Below are 17,108 nucleotides of genomic sequence, written 5' to 3' on the forward strand. Positions count from 1 at the left end.
TACCTGAAATAATTAACTTGTAAACCAATTTCTGAAGGTGAAGCAAACCAATTATTTAAGTTTTCCAAAATTAAAATAATTACATTGGTTTTATTACTTGATGTAAATAATCCACTTCATTAAACCTGAATACTTTAAATCCATGTAAATGACTTTTGAAAGTGGAAGCAAACTGTTTTTCTTAAGTTGTCATCATTTAATGTATATAGAATTACTTTTAATACACTTTGATTTAAATACTCAGAAAACATTCCTTTTCAACACATTTTTTATTGTTGAATAAAACATTTTTCAATAACTGTATTGCTTCCCCAAAATAGTTAAACATAGTCCTTTAGAACAGTCCTTCTCAAATACAAAGAGCAACCAAGAAATGTCTGTTTCTGTTCAGCGAGAACCAAATGTACCATGGAACGTAATACAGGTATTATTCCTTAAAATAAAGTGTTGTCAGATGATTTGTGTGAATCTCCTTAATTCAATGCAAACATGTGAGGTAGCTCCTGGCCCTCTCTTGGGCTCAAAAATCTGTGCAAACACTGCAGTGCAAATGCAGTCACTCTCCAGTTTTCAGCACACTGCCCACTCGTGCCTGTGATAACTTGGGCAGAAACTTTTGTCAATATTGCAGTGGAAATGCTGTCATGCAAGTGCAAACTCTGAACACCAACCTCAAAAGGGTACAAAGTCTTGGTTGTAGAAACATTATAAATTGTTCTCAGCAATGGGAAAACAAAATCAGGCGAGTGAGTTTAATTCAACTCTGCCTACTCTGGGTTGTAAAGCAGGGTGCTCAGCCTATGAACTTTTGGGGACATATTTTTTCCACCAAGCTCCATCAGGACTTTTTGCACAAATTCAAGGGTGTGCTGCAAATTTTTCGGATATTTTAGTTTGAGTGCGTAGGTGAGCCCGAAGAACATTGCAACAGCCGTTGCAGTTGTGGGCACCTCTTTCAGGACCTCTATTCCATCGATGACTATTTTAATGTCCTCTTGTCCACTGACAACGATAGCCATCGTTGCCTGCTCCAGTTCGTCAGCTTCATTTTCCTGCATAACACAAAAAACAACAAATGAGGACAACTAGAAGGAGCATTTCCTGAAGACAATGCATGTTCAACAATGAACACCATTGTTGAAGCAATGCTGAATCCACTGAAGAAACTGCTGAGGCATTGCTGAAAATGCTGATGCTATAGCTAAAAAGTAAAACTTTTAAGTTGAGAGATGAATGGTTTTCAAAGTGCTCAAAGCAGCTGATATGTTGAAAAGGCATGTTTAAGTGCAACAGTTGAAGATTGCTGAAGTAACGTTAACATAGCAGAAGCAATAGCTGATTGGAAGGATTTAAAGGACGTTGAATGACATGGAATTATTTAAAAAATGCCTGAAGTGGTGGAGATTAGAGTAAAAGATGTACATGAAGATTGAAAGTTCTGAAATGGTTGAGAAAAGGGCTCAAACTAAATCTTGACGAAAGCAATTTTTTGGGGCACTACAGTTTGTCTCCCCATTTCTTAAACACTGGACATTTTACTGGATAAATAACAGAAGCAAGAGCTCTCAGTTTCAAAATAAAAAAAAACTAAAACTTACCCAGCCATAACATTTAAATAGTCACAAATCAAATGAATGTTTATTAAAATATACAGTGCTATGCTGCATCTCAACAATAAGGGTGTGTGGATGTTGTCTGTGTTAGTGAGAGAGATGCCCTTACCTGGTATTCTTTGATGAGGTGATGAACAGGTTCACCCAGGTAGATCATCAAAGATTTAAGGATGCACTCTCTTCTTATTGTGATGTCCACAGTCTGAGTGAGAACAGTTACAACTTATTAAAAGCACACACAGCACACACACACACACCAACTATTCAACTATGGATCCCACTGATAACCAACTTATACATAGATACCTCATCTAAAACCTGCAAGGTCCTCTTGGTCTGTTCTTGCACACGTCCTCCCTTGCTCCTGATGACATCCAGCAGTTTGGACGTGTGCTTGTCCAACTGCGCCAAGAACTTTGTCTCCAAGGGAACTGTTGTAATTCGCATAAACTCAGCGTTGATCTGGAAAAGGAAAGCAGAGCAAGTATCAAATATGTATTGAATAAAGAACAAATAATCTTCCAAAATAATTAAGGTTTGATCAAACTGATCGAAAAAACCCTTTAAGTTGGGTTTGTCTGTCTCAGTAGAAAGTTGATTGTTGTTGCAGTTGTGGCACTTGAATGGTGAAATAGGCTGGACCGGATCCGTTTGTAGCATGGATCGAGTCTTGAAGCGGATGCGAACAGCTATAGGAAGCCAGTGAAGGGAGTGGAGGAGCGGTGTAGTGTGGGAGAATTTTGGTAAGTTGAAGACCAGTCGAGCTGCTGCATTCTGGATGAGTTGCAGAGGTCATATGGAACACGCAGGGAGACCAGCCAGGAGGGAGTTGCAGTAGTCCAAGCGTGAGATGACAAGAGGCTGGGCCAGAACCTGTGCTGCCTTCTGGGTTAGAAGAGGTCGTATCCTTTGGATGTTGTGCAACATGTAAACAAGAGAGGGATGCATGAGGGAGAAGGAGTCAGCTGAAGGAAGTGCTGATAGAACAGTTGAGGACAGAGAGGAGGGGGAGAGAGATCGAATGTTAAGACGGACAAGTGCAATATCTGATGAGATGAGATCATCAGATTGGGAGAGTGGGAGAGAGTAGGATATGAAGAAATGACCAGAGACATGAAGTAGAGTTACCTTGAGGTTAGAGGTGGAGCAGTTTCTGGTGAAAATTAGGTCAAGGTGGTTGCCAGCTTTTTGAGTTGGTGGAGAAGGAGCAAGTGAGAGAGAAAGAGAGGAAATTAAAATAAGTAGATCGGATGACTTCTCTGACTGGATGTTGAAGTCGCCAAGAAGAACAAGTGGTGGGCCATTTTCTGCGATGTTTGAAAGGAGGACATCAGTTCCTCCAAGAAGTGTCCCAATGGGCCTGGTGGACGGTAGATGAGAACAATGATTAGTTTTACTAGGTGAGTTATAGTTACAGCATGAAATTCAAATGACTGTGAAGAGAAGTGTGGCAGTGGGTAAAGAGTGAAAGTCCAGTTGGGGTTGATGAGCAGACCTGTCTCACCACCTCTTCCAGTGGATCTGGGTGTGTGGGAGAAAGAGTGGGTGGAGGAGAGAGCCACAGGGGTGGCTGTGTTGGAGGGTAGTATCCAAGTCTCAGTGAGAGCAAGGAAGTCCAGGCATTGCTCAGTAGCAAAGCCAGAGATGAACTCAGTCTTGCGTGTAGCTGACTGGCACACAGGCCCCCTGCAACAAGGTGTTGGATGTGTGAGGAGCGGGTGGGATATATAAGTGAGGATAGATTACGGTGATGCTGTGAGTGAATGTGAGGTTTGTAATATCTGCGAGAGGAAACATAAACAGGAATGGAAAAAGTGCACATATGTGAAAGTTAGAAAAACAATTGCAGCCAGGTACTTGGCCTCATTAGCCTCATTGTTAGACTCCGGTTTAGACTCCTTTGTCTTTGTCGTCCTGAGTCTGCTGCTGAAGCTGCCGCTTCAAATGTGCCACAGCCTCAGCGATCGATAGAAAACTGCAGCACACAACCAACAGTAAGAATGCGCTTCCAAACATGCAGTCAAATGTGGGCGGTTTAATGGCCGACAAACCAAAAACATTGAAGAAAGGCTGTCCCATGGTGGCCGGCCGGGCCGACCGAGACTGCGTTGACTCCGGCGGATAGACTCCTTGGCTGCTCTCAAGGAGAGGAGCTATGTTGACTCTGGTTTTTCTTCAAAATGCACAAGTCTTTCGCCCTTTTACTAAAGATTTCCGTGGAGAGGAACGTTCAAGAGTTTAAGTGATTTTTGGTGGGCTTTGCTGTATGGCTGCGCCCTTTGAGTGTGTCAAATGTCAAGCAGCTGTCTATCATGAGTCTTGATTCAAGACTCAGAGGTGCACTTAGATTACCTTGGGGCGGAGGTGATCAGCAGCAGCGTTTGCTATGCACACTTACAAACATGGCACCACAACAAGTAACTTGTGTGCCAAGAATTTGAGTTGGCCCCAGACACTTGTGGGCCATTGCTTCTCGGCCTTTTGGGCAGAGCCGGCCCTGGGCATAGGCAGTATAGGCAAATGCTAGGGGCGCCGTCATCCGTAGGGGGCGCCGAAAACGGGGAAAAAAAAAAATAAAAATAAAAATATATATATACTATATATATATATTCGAAATATTATATAAGCCCACAGCAACATAAAGTCATAGCAAAGACTATTAAATAATGCAGAAGCCTTTTTTCTGGGTGAAACGAGCCGTTGCTCACAGAGGTGAGGGGGGCGGGGCCAAGAGGCCAGCTGCCTGAATCTGACCGGACCGTGACCCAGAGACGAAGAAAAAGATTAATGACACTGTATCGAAATTATGTCCAAAAGACTGAAGCCATCCGGCGCCCAAGGAAGGAAAAGAAGGAAAGAAGAGGAAGAAAAACGTGAAAAAGATAGAGGTACAGTAATGTCAATGTGATGAAGTGCATGAAATTAATAGTTCAATGCATTGTAGTTACCGTTGTTGGAGCAGAGTGTTAGCTTGCTAGCTTACTTCGGACAATAGCAACATTGTTTAATAATCAATAAATAGCTGAGTTGACGTGTGTTAATGTTACTACACCTTAAATTCATCAGGGACGTTTGGAAACTTAACGTTAGGCCTGTTCAGGTGTTATTTTACAGGTCTTTCCTGCTTGTATGTCAGCTAAAAGGCTTTTAGTTGTCCATCCCCTTTGTAATAGGGTGGTTGTAAGCCTTTGGTTTTATGTGTCACAGTTTATGTTGGTTAAAGTTTACATCAGTGTTAAAGTGCAGTTAAAGTGTATGACAGTTAATATTTCATACCTTAGCTTTCCCATATCATTCATAGGCTATATATGCATATACTGGTTTTTGCACTGTGGTTAGACTGAATTGCATTGCAATGACAATAAAGTTGAATGAATCTCATCACATTTTCATTATTAGTCTATGTTAGTCTCATGTATAGCACACCAAGCATCTGTTTTTTTTATTAACATGCAGTCATCACATACATATACTTCTCTTCTCTCTTCAGATGCACTTTTAAAATATTTCAGTACCACCCCGAGTGACACAGCATCAGGTGCTGCTGTCCTGTCTACCTCTGCACAGCCCAGTGACACAGCATCAGGTACTCCTGTCCCGTCTACCTCTGCACAGCCCGGTGAATCAAGAGGTCTCTCATTTTTTTTTCTTATACTGTGTGCAATAGTGTGTGTTGTTATGTCTGCACTGGTTTCATAATTTATTATTTTGTGCAATACTATATTTAAATTGTATTTTTAATTCATTTTATGTCACTTGTTTTCGTGTGCAGTGTTCGGCTTAATATGTTTGCCTTATTTGGTGTGATATTTTTTACTCAAAGAAATAAAATCTTGAGTACACACATGCAGTTTCTGTGTGATTGTATGAAAGTTGATTGTGAAATTGACTGCAGCGATGCAAGGGGGCACCAGCTAAAATCTTGCCTAGGGCACCAATTTACTCAGGGCCGGCACTGCTTTTGGCTAAGATCAAGTGTAGTATCTGTTCTTATCAGTTTAATATCTGATATGTCCTCTATATGGGGATTAAATATTAAATGCATTTTTGAGCATTGGGCGGTGAAACCTGGGGCTTGCTCTCTTCACTCCTTGCATTGACCTGGTATTGCAGTGCCACCAGGAACGGTGCACCGTTCTCTTTTTTTTTTCTGTGAAAACCAAAGCAAGGCTGAAACTGGAAGGACATTAACGTGTGCCCGTGCGTCAACGTAATTGCAAGCCCACGTTTCTTATAAGGAAGCAGCAGTGTAAAAGCGTGCTGCAGTGTAAAAGCTTACAGCACCTGGTATTCCCAGGCGGTCTCCCATCCAAGTACTAACCAGGCCCGACCCTGCTTAGCTTCCGAGATCAGACGAGATCGGGTGTGCTCAGGGTGGTGTGGCCGTAAGCCGACGGCAGGTGACACAGACTCCTTTTATAGACCAGGCAAGGCCCCCTGCTCGTGGAGGGGCTCAAAAGTCAGCCTTCCGAACACACTGCACTTGAGCCTTTATCGCCACTACCTGCTACACTCTATTCCAGTATTAGGAAGCTACACCGAGATGGGTAAGCTGCTGTTGGTGCCGTCAGGTGCAGTTGTTGCTGAATCGATAGGAAATGACAGCCAGGTATGCCAGTGAAAAGGTCGAGTGTTTCCTCTCCAATGTGTGCTGGAGGTTGAAGTTGAACACAGCACAGCATTAACGAGCACCTGAGTCAAGGCATTGGACTCTGGGACTATCCATTTCCTGCACCATCAGACAAAGAGCTGTGTCTGGGAACAGCCACCCAGTGCTGGGCAAGTACACCTCATACTTACCTGGCAGGGGAGATACCATGATCAAGAAGGTCGTTCACCCAGGGCGAGGCTCAGCCATTGCACTCTGGTTGTGCTGACCCCTGCAAATTCCCTAAAAGTGGGAATCTTGACTGCATAATTTTTGCTAGTGGGGTACTGCGTCCGCGCTCTCCCCCGATGACGTAGTTGTAAGCAAAGGTCAGCCGCCCAAGGTTCCGCCTTGTGTGCCCATCTCCAGGCTTCTCACGTGCTCGCAGAGCGACATCCCCAGTCTTTCCAAGTTGCTGGGAATGGGATGGTTGTGGGTGTTGTCTTTTAGCTCTAAGGAAATGTCATGCTCCCTTTCCCGGCTCTTTGTAGGTAGAACTGGATTGTTGGAGATGGATCCATGGCCATCATGCCAAGGGTTAATACTTTGGCGCTTGCTCCGTCCACTCCTGTACATTGACCTGATATTGAAGCGATGCCAGGAGCAGCTCACCATTTCAGAAGCCCGGAGGAGTTGGGAAACGGCCCGGCAGTTTGTACTGCTCGGTGTGACACAGAGCTGCTTTGCTCATGCACTCACATCTACCACTAAACCTTGGAGGTGTCCCCCGTGAGCGAGGAATGTGCCACAGCCTCAGCGGTTGATAGAAAACTGCAGCACACAACCAACGGTAAGAATGCGCTTCCAAACATGCAGTCAAATGTGGGCGGTTGATTGGCCGGCAAACCAAAAACGTTGAAGAAAGGCTGTCCCAAGGTGGCCGGCCGGGCCGACCGAGACTGTGGTGACTCTGGCGGATAGACTCCTTGGCTGCTCTCAAGGAGAGGGGCTATGTTGACTCTGGTTTTTCTTCAAAATGCTCAAGTCTTTCGCCTTTTACTAAAGACTTCCGTGGAGAGGAACGTCCAAGAGTTTAAGTTATTTTTGGTGGGCTTTGCTGTATGGCTGCGCCCTTTGAGTGTGTCAAATGTCAAGCAGCTGTCCGTCACGGCTCAGAGGTGCACTTAGATCACCTGCGGGTGGAGGTGAGCAGCAGCAGCCTTTGTTATGCGCACTTCAGAAACATGGCACCACAACAAGTAACTTGTGCGCCAAGATCTTGAGTTGGCCCCAGACACTGGTGGGCCATCGCTTCTCGGTAGTGATGGTGAAATGAAGCCTCATGAGGCATTGAACCACTTGAGCCAATTGGTTCGAGAAAGGGTTCATTTCTCGAAGCTTCATGTGCACACGAAACCACCTACTGGCCAAGTGTATAATCACAGGCAGCTGTATCTGAACCACATAATGTGTGATGAATTTAATTTTTGTGTCTGTTAGAAATGACTATGAATTACAAAAAATGTATGACCAAATAATTTCTGTACATATGTGTTTAATAAATTTTTTGAATGTATTCTGTGTGTGTAAGTCTTCCCAAAATGGTAATATCATAATATGGCAGGTTGTGCAATGTTTTTCTGAAAATGGCATGGGTGTAATCAGGCAGAGGACAGTGAAAGTGCTTGTGGAACTAGGAAAAGGGCACAGATTATGCTTGTGAAACTTGGACAATGATGAGCCTCGCTGGCTCCATCCTATATCACCTATCCTACTCTCCTCCCTCTCCTAAATCTCTATCTCTCCCTAAACTCTCCAAACTATCTCCAAACTATATAAACGCTGTCCAAACTCTAGTATCCAAACTCTCCAAACTATCCAAACTCTCAACTGACCGCAACTCTCCTTCAAAAACCCACATTTTGAATGGAGCCTATATAGGGGTCTATATAGCTGTAAAACCTCGCGCTAAATCTGAACCACTTCACGAAGTAATCACGTGGTACAGCCGGGCAGCGAGGCTTCGGACGTCATCATTTTTGGCTCCTCCCCTAAATGAAGCAAGCCTCGATACGCGCATCGCGGAAACGCCCCCTCCCCTACTCGGCACACGCTTCGAAGCCTCGAAACGGAACGTCACATCACTAGTTTAAGTTATTTTTGGTGGGCTTTGCTGTATAGCTGCGCCCTTTGAGTGTGTCAAATGTCAAGCAGCTGTCTGTCACGGCTCAGAGGTGCACTTAGATCACCTGGGGGTGGAGGTGAGCAGCAGCAGCCTTTGTTATGCGCACTTCAGAAACACGGCACCACAACAAGTAACTTGTGCGCCAAGATCTTGAGTTGGCCCCAGACACTGGTGGGCCATCGCTTCTCGGCCTTTTGGCTAAGATCAAGTGTAGTATCTGTTCTTATCAGTTTAATGTCTGATATGTCCTCTATATGGGGATTAAATATTAAAAGCATTTTTGAGCATTGGGCGGTGAAACCTTGGGCTTGCTCTCTTCACTCCTTGCATTGACCTGGTATTGCAGTGCCACCAGGAACGGTGCACCGTTCTCTTTTTTTCTGTGAAAACCAAAGCAAGGCTGAAACTGGAAGGACATTAACGTGTGCCCGTGCGTCAACGTAATTGCAAGCCCACGTTTCTTGTAAGGAAGCAGCAGTGTAAAAGCGTGCTGCAGTGTAAAAGCGTGCTGCAGTGTAAAAGCTTACAGCACCTGGTATTCCCAGGCGGTCTCCCATCCAAGTACTAACCAGGCCCGACCCTGCTTAGCTTCCGAGATCAGACGAGATCGGGCGTGCTCAGGGTGGTGTGGCCGTAAGCCGACGGGCAGGTGACACAGACTCCTTTTATAGACCAGGCAAGGCCCCCTGCTCGTGGAGGGGCTCAAAAGGCAGCCTTCCGAACACACTGCACTTGAGCCTTTATCGCCACTACCTGCTACACTCTATTCCAGTATTAGGAAGCTACACCGAGATGGGTAAGCTGCTGTTGGTGCCGTCAGGTCCAGTTGTTGCTGAATCTATAGGAAATGACAGCCAGGTATGCCAGTGAAAAGGTCGAGTGTTTCCTCTCCAATGTGTGCTGGAGGTTGAAGTTGAACACAGCACAGCATTAACGAGCACCTGAGTCAAGGCATTGGACTCTGGGACTATCCATTTCCTGCACCATCGGCCAAAGAGCTGTGTCTGGGAACAGCCACCCAGTGCTGGGCAAGTTCACCTCATACTTACCTGGCAGGGGAGACACCATGATCAAGAAGGTGGTTCACCCAGGGCGAGGCTCAGCCATTGCACTCTGGTTGTGCTGACCCCTGCAAATTCCCCAAACGTGGGAATCTTGACTGCATAATTTTTGCTGGTGGGGTACTGTGTCCGCGCTCTCCCCCGATGACGTAGTTGTAAGCAAAGGTCAGCCGCCCAAAGTTCCGCCTTGTGTGCCCATCTCCAGGCTTCTCACGTGCTCGCAGAGCGACATCCCCTGTCTTTCCAAGTTGCTGGGAATGGGATGGTTGTGGGTGTTGTCTTTTAGCTCTAAGGAAATGTCATGCTCCCTTTCCCGGCTCTTTGTAGGAGAACTGGATTGTTGGAGATGGATCCATGGCCATCATGCCAAGGGTTAATACTTTGGCGCTTGTTCCGTCCACTCCTGTACATTGACCTGATATTGAAGCGATGCCAGGAGCAGCTCACCATTTCAGAAGCCCGGAGGAGCTGGGAAACGGCCCGGCAGTTTGTACTGCTCGGTGTGACACAGAGCTGCTTTGCTCATGCACTCACATCTACCACTAAACCTTGGAGGTGTGCCCGGGAGCGAGGAATGTGCCACAGCCTCAGCGATTGATAGAAAACTGCAGCACACAACCAACAGTAAGAATGCGCTTCCAAACATGCAGTCAAATGTGGGCGGTTGATTGGCCGGCAAACCAAAAACGTTGAAGAAAGGCTGTCCCAAGGTGGCCGGCCGGGCCGACCGAGACTGTGGTGACTCCGGCGGATAGACTCCTTGGCTGCTCTCAAGGAGAGGGGCTATGTCGACTCTGGTTTTTCTTCAAAATTCACAAGTCTTTCGCCTTTTACTAAAGACTTCCGTGGAGAGGAACGTCCGAGAGTTTAAGTTATTTTTGGTGGGCTTTGCTGTATGGCTGCGCCCTTTGAGTGTGTCAAATGTCAAGCAGCTGTCCGTCACGGCTCAGAGGTGCACTTAGATCACCTGGGGGCGGAGGTGATCAGCAGCAGCCTTTGTTATGCGCACTTCAGAAACATGGCACCACAACAAGTAACTTGTGCGCCAAAATCTTGAGTTGGCCCCAGACACTGGTGGGCAATCGCTTCTCGGCCTTTTGGCTAAGATCAAGTGTAGTATCTGTTATTATCAGGTTAATATCTGATATGTCCTCTATATGGGGATTGAATATTAAATGCATTTTTGAGCATTGGGCGGTGAAACCTGGGGCTTGCTCTCTTCACTCCTTGCATTGACCTGGTATTGCAGTGCCACCAGGAACGGTGCACCGTTCTCTTTTTTTCTGTGAAAACCAAAGCAAGGCTGAAACTGGAAGGACATTAACGTGTGCCCGTGCGTCAACGTAATTGCAAGCCCACGTTTCTTGTAAGGAAGCAGCAGTGTAAAAGCTTACAGCACCTGGTATTCCCAGGCAGTCTCCCATCCAAGTACTATCCAGGCCCGACCCTGCTTAGCTTCCGAGATCAGACGAGATCGGGCGTGCTCAGGGTGGTGTGGCCGTAAGCCGACGGGCAGGTGACACAGACTCCTTTTATAGACCAGGCAAGGCCCCCTGCTCGTGGAGGGGCTCAAAAGTCAGCCCTCCGAACACACTGCACTTGAGCCTTTATCGCCACTACCTGCTACACTCTATTCCAGTATTTGGAAGCTACACCGAGATGGGTAAGCTGCTGTTGGTGCCGTCAGGTCCAGTTGTTGCTGAATCTATAGGAAATGACAGCCAGGTATGCCAGTGAAAAGGTCGAGTGTTTCCTCTCCAATGTGTGCTGGAGGTTGAAGTTGAACACAGCACAGCATTAACGAGCACCTGAGTCAAGGCATTGGACTCTGGGACTATCCATTTCCTGCACCATCGGCCAAAGAGCTGTGTCTGGGAACAGCCACCCAGTGCTGGGCAAGTTCACCTCATACTTACCTGGCAGGGGAGACACCATGATCAAGAAGGTGGTTCACCCAGGGCGAGGCTCAGCCATTGCACTCTGGTTGTGCTGACCCCTGCAAATTCCCCAAACGTGGGAATCTTGACTGCATCATTTTTGCTGGTGGGGTACTGCGTCCGCGCTCTCCCCCGATGACGTAGTTGTAAGCAAAGGTCAGCCGCCCAAAGTTCCGCCTTGTGTGCCCATCTCCAGGCTTCTCACGTGCTCGCAGAGCGACATCCCCTGTCTTTCCAAGTTGCTGGGAATGGGATGGTTGTGGGTGTTGTCTTTTAGCTCTAAGGAAATGTCATGCTCCCTTTCCCGGCTCTTTGTAGGAGAACTGGATTGTTGGAGATGGATCCATGGCCATCATGCCAAGGGTTAATACTTTGGCGCTTGTTCCGTCCACTCCTGTACATTGACCTGATATTGAATCGATGCCAGGAGCAGCTCACCATTTCAGAAGCCCGGAGGAGCTGGGAAACGGCCCGGCAGTTTGTACTGCTCGGTGTGACACAGAGCTGCTTTGCTCATGCACTCACATCTACCACTAAACCTTGGAGGTGTGCCCGGGAGCGAGGAATGCGCCACAGCCTCAGCGATTGATAGAAAACTGCAGCACACAACCAACAGTAAGAATGCGCTTCCAAACATGCAGTCAAATGTGGGCGGTTGATTGGCCGGCAAACCAAAAACGTTGAAGAAAGGCTGTCCCAAGGTGGCCGGCCGGGCCGACCGAGACTGTGGTGACTCCGGCGGATAGACTCCTTGGCTGCTCTCAAGGAGAGGGGCTATGTCGACTCTGGTTTTTCTTCAAAATGCACAAGTCTTTCGCCTTTTACTAAAGACTTCCGTGGAGAGGAACGTCCGAGAGTTTAAGTTATTTTTGGTGGGCTTTGCTGTATGGCTGCGCCCTTTGAGTGTGTCAAATGTCAAGCAGCTGTCCGTCACGGCTCAGAGGTGCACTTAGATCACCTGGGGGCGGAGGTGATCAGCAGCAGCCTTTGTTATGCGCACTTCAGAAACATGGCACCACAACAAGTAACTTGTGCGCCAAGATCTTGAGTTGGCCCCAGACACTGGTGGGCAATCGATTCTCGGCCTTTTGGCTAAGATCAAGTGTAGTATCTGTTCTTATCAGGTTAATATCTGATATGTCCTCTATATGGGGATTGAATATTAAATGCATTTTTGAGCATTGGGCGGTGAAACCTGGGGCTTGCTCTCTTCACTCCTTGCATTGACCTGGTATTGCAGTGCCACCAGGAACGGTGCACCGTTCTCTTTTTTTCTGTGAAAACCAAAGCAAGGCTGAAACTGGAAGGACATTAACGTGTGCCCGTGCGTCAACGTAATTGCAAGCCCACGTTTCTTGTAAGGAAGCAGCAGTGTAAAAGCTTACAGCACCTGGTATTCCCGTTCCTGGTGGCACTGCAAGATATTAAACTGATAAGAACAGATACTACACTTGATCTTAGCCAAAAGGCCGAGAAGCGATGGCCCACCAGTGTCTGGGGCCAACTCAAGATCTTGGCGCACAAGTTACTTGTTGTGGTGCCGTGTTTCTGAAGTGCGCATAACAAAGGCTGCTGCTGCTCACCTCCACCCCCAGGTGATCTAAGTGCACCTCTGAGCCGTGACGGACAGCTGCTTGACATTTGACACACTCAAAGGGCGCAGCCATACAGCAAAGCCCACCAAAAATAACTTAAACTCTCGGACGTTCCTCTCCACGGAAGTCTTTAGTAAAAGGCGAAAGACTTGAGCATTTTGAAGAAAAACCAGAGTCAACATAGCCCCTCTCCTTGAGAGCAGCCAAGGAGTCTATCCGCCGGAGTCACCACAGTCTCGGTCGGCCCGGCCGGCCACCTTGGGACAGCCTTTCTTCAACGTTTTTGGTTTGCCGGCCAATCAACCGCCCACATTTGACTGCATGTTTGGAAGCGCATTCTTACCGTTGGTTGTGTGCTGCAGTTTTCTATCAACCGCTGAGGCTGTGGCACATTCCTCGCTCACGGGGGACACCTCCAAGGTTTAGTGGTAGATGTGAGTGCATGAGCAAAGCAGCTCTGTGTCACACCGAGCAGTACAAACTGCCGGGCCGTTTCCCAACTCCTCCGGGCTTCTGAAATGGTGAGCTGCTCCTGGCATCGCTTCAATATCAGGTCAATGTACAGGAGTGGACGGAGCAAGCGCCAAAGTATTAACCCTTGGCATGATGGCCATGGATCCATCTCCAACAATCCAGTTCTACCTACAAAGAGCCGGGAAAGGGAGCATGACATTTCCTTAGAGCTAAAAGACAACACCCACAACCATCCCATTCCCAGCAACTTGGAAAGACTGGGGATGTCGCTCTGCGAGCACGTGAGAAGCCTGGAGATGGGCACACAAGGCGGAACCTTGGGCGGCTGACCTTTGCTTACAACTACGTCATCGGGGGAGAGCGCGGACGCAGTACCCCACTAGCAAAAATTATGCAGTCAAGATTCCCACGTTTGGGGAATTTGCAGGGGTCAGCACAACCAGAGTGCAATGGCTGAGCCTCGCCCTGGGTGAACCACCTTCTTGATCATGGTATCTCCCCTGCCAGGTAAGTATGAGGTGTACTTGCCCAGCACTGGGTGGCTGTTCCCAGACACAGCTCTTTGGCTGATGGTGCAGGAAATGGATAGTCCCAGAGTCCAATGCCTTGACTCAGGTGCTCGTTAATGCTGTGCTGTGTTCAACTTCAACCTCCAGCACACATTGGAGAGGAAACACTCGACCTTTTCACTGGCATACCTGGCTGTCATTTCCTATCGATTCAGCAACAACTGCACCTGACGGCACCAACAGCAGCTTACCCATCTCGGTGTAGCTTCCTAATACTGGAATAGAGTGTAGCAGGTAGTGGCGATAAAGGCTCAAGTGCAGTGTGTTCGGAAGGCTGCCTTTTGAGCCCCTCCACGAGCAGGGGGCCTTGCCTGGTCTATAAAAGGAGTCTGTGTCACCTGCCCGTCAGCTTACGGCCACACCACCCTGAGCACGCCCGATCTCGTCTGATCCCGAAAGCTAAGCAGGGTCGGGCCTGGTTAGTACTTGGATGGGAGACCGCCTGGGAATACCAGGTGCCGTAAGCTTTTACACTGCAGCACGCTTTTACACTGCTGCTTCCTTACAAGAAACCTGGGCTTGCAATTACGTTGACGCACGGGCACACGTTAATGTCCTTCCAGTTTCAGCCTTGCTTTGGTTTTCACAGAAAAAAAGAGAACGGTGCACCGTTCCTGGTGGCACTGCAATACCAGGTCAATGCAAGGAGTGAAGAGAGCAAGCCCAAGGTTTCACCGCCCAATGCTCAAAAATGCATTTAATATTTAATCCCCATATAGAGGACATATCAGATATTAAACTGATAAGAACAGATACTACACTTGATCTTAGCCAAAAGGCCGAGAAGCGATGGCCCACCAGTGTCTGGGGCCAACTCAAGATCTTGGCGCACAAGTTACTTGTTGTGGTGCCGTGTTTCTGAAGTGCGCATAACAAAGGCTGCTGCTGCTCACCTCCACCCCCAGGTGATCTAAGTGCACCTCTGAGCCGTGACGGACAGCTGCTTGACATTTGACACGCTCAAAGGGCGCAGCCATACAGCAAAGCCCACCAAAAATAACTTAACCTCTTGGACGTTCCTCTCCACGGAAGTCTTTAGTAAAAGGCGAAAGACTTGAGCATTTTGAAGAAAAACCAGAGTCATCATAGCCCCTCTCCTTGAGAGCAGCCAAGGAGTCTATCCGCCAGAGTCACCACAGTCTCGGTCGGCCCGGCCGGCCACCTTGGGACAGCCTTTCTTCAACGTTTTTGGTTTGCCGGCCAATCAACCGCCCACATTTGACTGCATGTTTGGAAGCGCATTCTTACCGTTGGTTGTGTGCTGCAGTTTTCTATCAACCGCTGAGGCTGTGGCACATTCCTCGCTCACGGGGGACACCTCCAAGGTTTAGTGGTAGATGTGAGTGCATGAGCAAAGCAGCTCTGTGTCACACCGAGCAGTACAAACTGCCGGGCCGTTTCCCAACTCCTCCGGGCTTCTGAAATGGTGAGCTGCTCCTGGCATCGCTTCAATATCAGGTCAATGTACAGGAGTGGACGGAGCAAGCGCCAAAGTATTAACCCTTGGCATGATGGCCATGGATCCATCTCCAACAATCCAGTTCTACCTACAAAGAGCCGGGAAAGGGAGCATGACATTTCCTTAGAGCTAAAAGACAACACCCACAACCATCCCATTCCCAGCAACTTGGAAATACTGGGGACGTCGCTCTGCGAGCACGTGAGAAGCCTGGAGATGGGCACGCAGGGCGGAACCTTGGGCGGCTGACCTTTGCTTACAACTACGTCATCGGGGGAGAGCGCGGACGCAGTACCCCACTAGCAAAAAATATGCAGTCAAGATTCCCACGTTTGGGGAATTTGCAGGGGTCAGCACAACCAGAGTGCAATGGCTGAGCCTCGCCCTGGGTGAACCACCTTCTTGATCATGGTATCTCCCCTGCCAGGTAAGTATGAGGTGTACTTGCCCAGCACTGGGTGGCTGTTCCCAGACACAGCTCTTTGGCTGATGGTGCAGGAAATGGATAGTCCCAGAGTCCAATGCCTTGACTCAGGTGCTCGTTAATGCTGTGCTGTGTTCAACTTCAACCTCCAGCACACATTGGAGAGGAAACACTCGACCTTTTCACTGGCATACCTGGCTGTCATTTCCTATCGATTCAGCAACAACTGCACCTGACGGCACCAACAGCAGCTTACCCATCTCGGTGTAGCTTCCTAATACTGGAATAGAGTGTAGCAGGTAGTGGCGATAAAGGCTCAAGTGCAGTGTGTTCGGAAGGCTGCCTTTTGAGCCCCTCCACGAGCAGGGGGCCTTGCCTGGTCTATAAAAGGAGTCTGTGTCACCTGCCCGTCGGCTTACGGCCACACCACCCTGAGCACGCCCGATCTCGTCTGATCTCGGAAGCTAAGCAGGGTCGGGCCTGGTTAGTACTTGGATGGGAGACCGCCTGGGAATACCAGGTGCCGTAAGCTTTTACACTGCAGCACGCTTTTACACTGCTGCTTCCTTACAAGAAACGTGGGCTTGCAATTACGTTGACGCACGGGCACACGTTAATGTCCTTCCAGTTTCAGCCTTGCTTTGGTTTTCACAGAAAAAAAGAGAACGGTGCACCGTTCCTGGTGGCACTGCAATACCAGGTCAATGCAAGGAGTGAAGAGAGCAAGCCCAAGGTTTCACCGCCCAATGCTCAAAAATGCATTTAATATTTAATCCCCATATAGAGGACATATCAGATATTAAACTGATAAGAACAGATACTACACTTGATCTTAGCCAAAAGGCCGAGAAGCGATGGCCCACCAGTGTCTGGGGCCAACTCAAGATCTTGGCGCACAAGTTACTTGTTGTGGTGCCATGTTTCTGAAGTGCGCATAACAAAGGCTGCTGCTGCTGCTCACCTCCACCCCCAGGTGATCTAAGTGCACCTCTGAGCCGTGACGGACAGCTGCTTGACATTTGACACACTCAAAGGGCGCAGCCATACAGCAAAGCCCACCAAAAATAACTTAAACTCTTGGACGTTCCTCTCCACGGAAGTCTTTAGTAAAAGGCGAAAGACTTGAGCATTTTGAAGAAAAACCAGAGTCAACATAGCCCCTCTCCTTGAGAGCAGCCAAGGAGTCTATCCGCCAGAGTCACC

The 17,108-nt window shown here is 48.0% G+C and overlaps 1 protein-coding gene, 22 non-coding genes and 2 pseudogenes across 23 annotated transcripts; 13 read left to right on the forward strand and 12 right to left on the reverse strand.

Moving 5' to 3' along the window:
- Positions 1–767: 767 nt before the first annotated feature.
- On the reverse strand, positions 768–2,961 carry LOC131450898 (uncharacterized). Its single transcript, XM_058622257.1, has 3 exons — positions 1,920–2,961; positions 1,723–1,815; positions 768–1,052 (listed from the first exon to the last, which is right to left on the reverse strand). The coding sequence occupies exons 1-3, from the start codon at positions 2,271–2,273 to the stop codon at positions 768–770; spliced, it is 732 nt and encodes a 243-aa protein (XP_058478240.1). The 5' UTR covers positions 2,274–2,961.
- Positions 2,962–3,772: 811 nt separating this feature from the next.
- Positions 3,773–3,886, forward strand: LOC131451043 (U5 spliceosomal RNA). The gene has a single exon (XR_009235921.1). It is a non-coding gene; the product is annotated as a U5 spliceosomal RNA (small nuclear RNA).
- Positions 3,887–5,550: 1,664 nt separating this feature from the next.
- On the forward strand, positions 5,551–5,751 carry LOC131450992 (U2 spliceosomal RNA; annotated as a pseudogene).
- Positions 5,752–5,885: 134 nt separating this feature from the next.
- On the reverse strand, positions 5,886–6,004 carry LOC131450899 (5S ribosomal RNA). Its single transcript, XR_009235780.1, has one exon. It is a non-coding gene; the product is annotated as a 5S ribosomal RNA (ribosomal RNA).
- A 401-nt stretch (positions 6,005–6,405) lies between these two features.
- Positions 6,406–6,569, forward strand: LOC131450943 (U1 spliceosomal RNA). The gene has a single exon (XR_009235824.1). It is a non-coding gene; the product is annotated as a U1 spliceosomal RNA (small nuclear RNA).
- Positions 6,570–7,216: 647 nt separating this feature from the next.
- Positions 7,217–7,329, forward strand: LOC131450998 (U5 spliceosomal RNA). The gene has a single exon (XR_009235877.1). It is a non-coding gene; the product is annotated as a U5 spliceosomal RNA (small nuclear RNA).
- A 1,235-nt stretch (positions 7,330–8,564) lies between these two features.
- Positions 8,565–8,757, forward strand: LOC131450989 (U2 spliceosomal RNA). Its single transcript, XR_009235870.1, has one exon. It is a non-coding gene; the product is annotated as a U2 spliceosomal RNA (small nuclear RNA).
- Positions 8,758–8,906: 149 nt separating this feature from the next.
- LOC131450949 (5S ribosomal RNA) lies at positions 8,907–9,025 on the reverse strand. Its single transcript, XR_009235830.1, has one exon. It is a non-coding gene; the product is annotated as a 5S ribosomal RNA (ribosomal RNA).
- Positions 9,026–9,427: 402 nt separating this feature from the next.
- On the forward strand, positions 9,428–9,591 carry LOC131450940 (U1 spliceosomal RNA). Its single transcript, XR_009235821.1, has one exon. It is a non-coding gene; the product is annotated as a U1 spliceosomal RNA (small nuclear RNA).
- A 645-nt stretch (positions 9,592–10,236) lies between these two features.
- Positions 10,237–10,349, forward strand: LOC131451034 (U5 spliceosomal RNA). The gene has a single exon (XR_009235912.1). It is a non-coding gene; the product is annotated as a U5 spliceosomal RNA (small nuclear RNA).
- A 179-nt stretch (positions 10,350–10,528) lies between these two features.
- LOC131450991 (U2 spliceosomal RNA) lies at positions 10,529–10,721 on the forward strand. The gene has a single exon (XR_009235872.1). It is a non-coding gene; the product is annotated as a U2 spliceosomal RNA (small nuclear RNA).
- A 113-nt stretch (positions 10,722–10,834) lies between these two features.
- On the reverse strand, positions 10,835–10,953 carry LOC131451058 (5S ribosomal RNA). Its single transcript, XR_009235935.1, has one exon. It is a non-coding gene; the product is annotated as a 5S ribosomal RNA (ribosomal RNA).
- Positions 10,954–11,355: 402 nt separating this feature from the next.
- LOC131450941 (U1 spliceosomal RNA) lies at positions 11,356–11,519 on the forward strand. The gene has a single exon (XR_009235822.1). It is a non-coding gene; the product is annotated as a U1 spliceosomal RNA (small nuclear RNA).
- A 645-nt stretch (positions 11,520–12,164) lies between these two features.
- LOC131450997 (U5 spliceosomal RNA) lies at positions 12,165–12,277 on the forward strand. Its single transcript, XR_009235876.1, has one exon. It is a non-coding gene; the product is annotated as a U5 spliceosomal RNA (small nuclear RNA).
- A 179-nt stretch (positions 12,278–12,456) lies between these two features.
- On the forward strand, positions 12,457–12,649 carry LOC131450990 (U2 spliceosomal RNA). The gene has a single exon (XR_009235871.1). It is a non-coding gene; the product is annotated as a U2 spliceosomal RNA (small nuclear RNA).
- A 92-nt stretch (positions 12,650–12,741) lies between these two features.
- Positions 12,742–12,865, reverse strand: LOC131450994 (U2 spliceosomal RNA; annotated as a pseudogene).
- Positions 12,866–13,044: 179 nt separating this feature from the next.
- LOC131451033 (U5 spliceosomal RNA) lies at positions 13,045–13,157 on the reverse strand. The gene has a single exon (XR_009235911.1). It is a non-coding gene; the product is annotated as a U5 spliceosomal RNA (small nuclear RNA).
- Positions 13,158–13,804: 647 nt separating this feature from the next.
- Positions 13,805–13,968, reverse strand: LOC131451076 (U1 spliceosomal RNA). The gene has a single exon (XR_009235952.1). It is a non-coding gene; the product is annotated as a U1 spliceosomal RNA (small nuclear RNA).
- Positions 13,969–14,370: 402 nt separating this feature from the next.
- On the forward strand, positions 14,371–14,489 carry LOC131451071 (5S ribosomal RNA). The gene has a single exon (XR_009235948.1). It is a non-coding gene; the product is annotated as a 5S ribosomal RNA (ribosomal RNA).
- Positions 14,490–14,620: 131 nt separating this feature from the next.
- On the reverse strand, positions 14,621–14,813 carry LOC131450947 (U2 spliceosomal RNA). The gene has a single exon (XR_009235828.1). It is a non-coding gene; the product is annotated as a U2 spliceosomal RNA (small nuclear RNA).
- Positions 14,814–14,992: 179 nt separating this feature from the next.
- On the reverse strand, positions 14,993–15,105 carry LOC131451040 (U5 spliceosomal RNA). The gene has a single exon (XR_009235918.1). It is a non-coding gene; the product is annotated as a U5 spliceosomal RNA (small nuclear RNA).
- Positions 15,106–15,752: 647 nt separating this feature from the next.
- Positions 15,753–15,916, reverse strand: LOC131450910 (U1 spliceosomal RNA). Its single transcript, XR_009235791.1, has one exon. It is a non-coding gene; the product is annotated as a U1 spliceosomal RNA (small nuclear RNA).
- Positions 15,917–16,318: 402 nt separating this feature from the next.
- LOC131451063 (5S ribosomal RNA) lies at positions 16,319–16,437 on the forward strand. The gene has a single exon (XR_009235940.1). It is a non-coding gene; the product is annotated as a 5S ribosomal RNA (ribosomal RNA).
- Positions 16,438–16,568: 131 nt separating this feature from the next.
- On the reverse strand, positions 16,569–16,761 carry LOC131450948 (U2 spliceosomal RNA). The gene has a single exon (XR_009235829.1). It is a non-coding gene; the product is annotated as a U2 spliceosomal RNA (small nuclear RNA).
- Positions 16,762–16,943: 182 nt separating this feature from the next.
- On the reverse strand, positions 16,944–17,056 carry LOC131450999 (U5 spliceosomal RNA). Its single transcript, XR_009235878.1, has one exon. It is a non-coding gene; the product is annotated as a U5 spliceosomal RNA (small nuclear RNA).
- Between the last annotated feature and the right edge of the window lie 52 nt (positions 17,057–17,108).

This window comes from Solea solea, unplaced genomic scaffold, assembly GCF_958295425.1.
Source record: "Solea solea unplaced genomic scaffold, fSolSol10.1 scaffold_69, whole genome shotgun sequence".
Lineage (NCBI taxonomy): Eukaryota > Metazoa > Chordata > Actinopteri > Pleuronectiformes > Soleidae > Solea > Solea solea.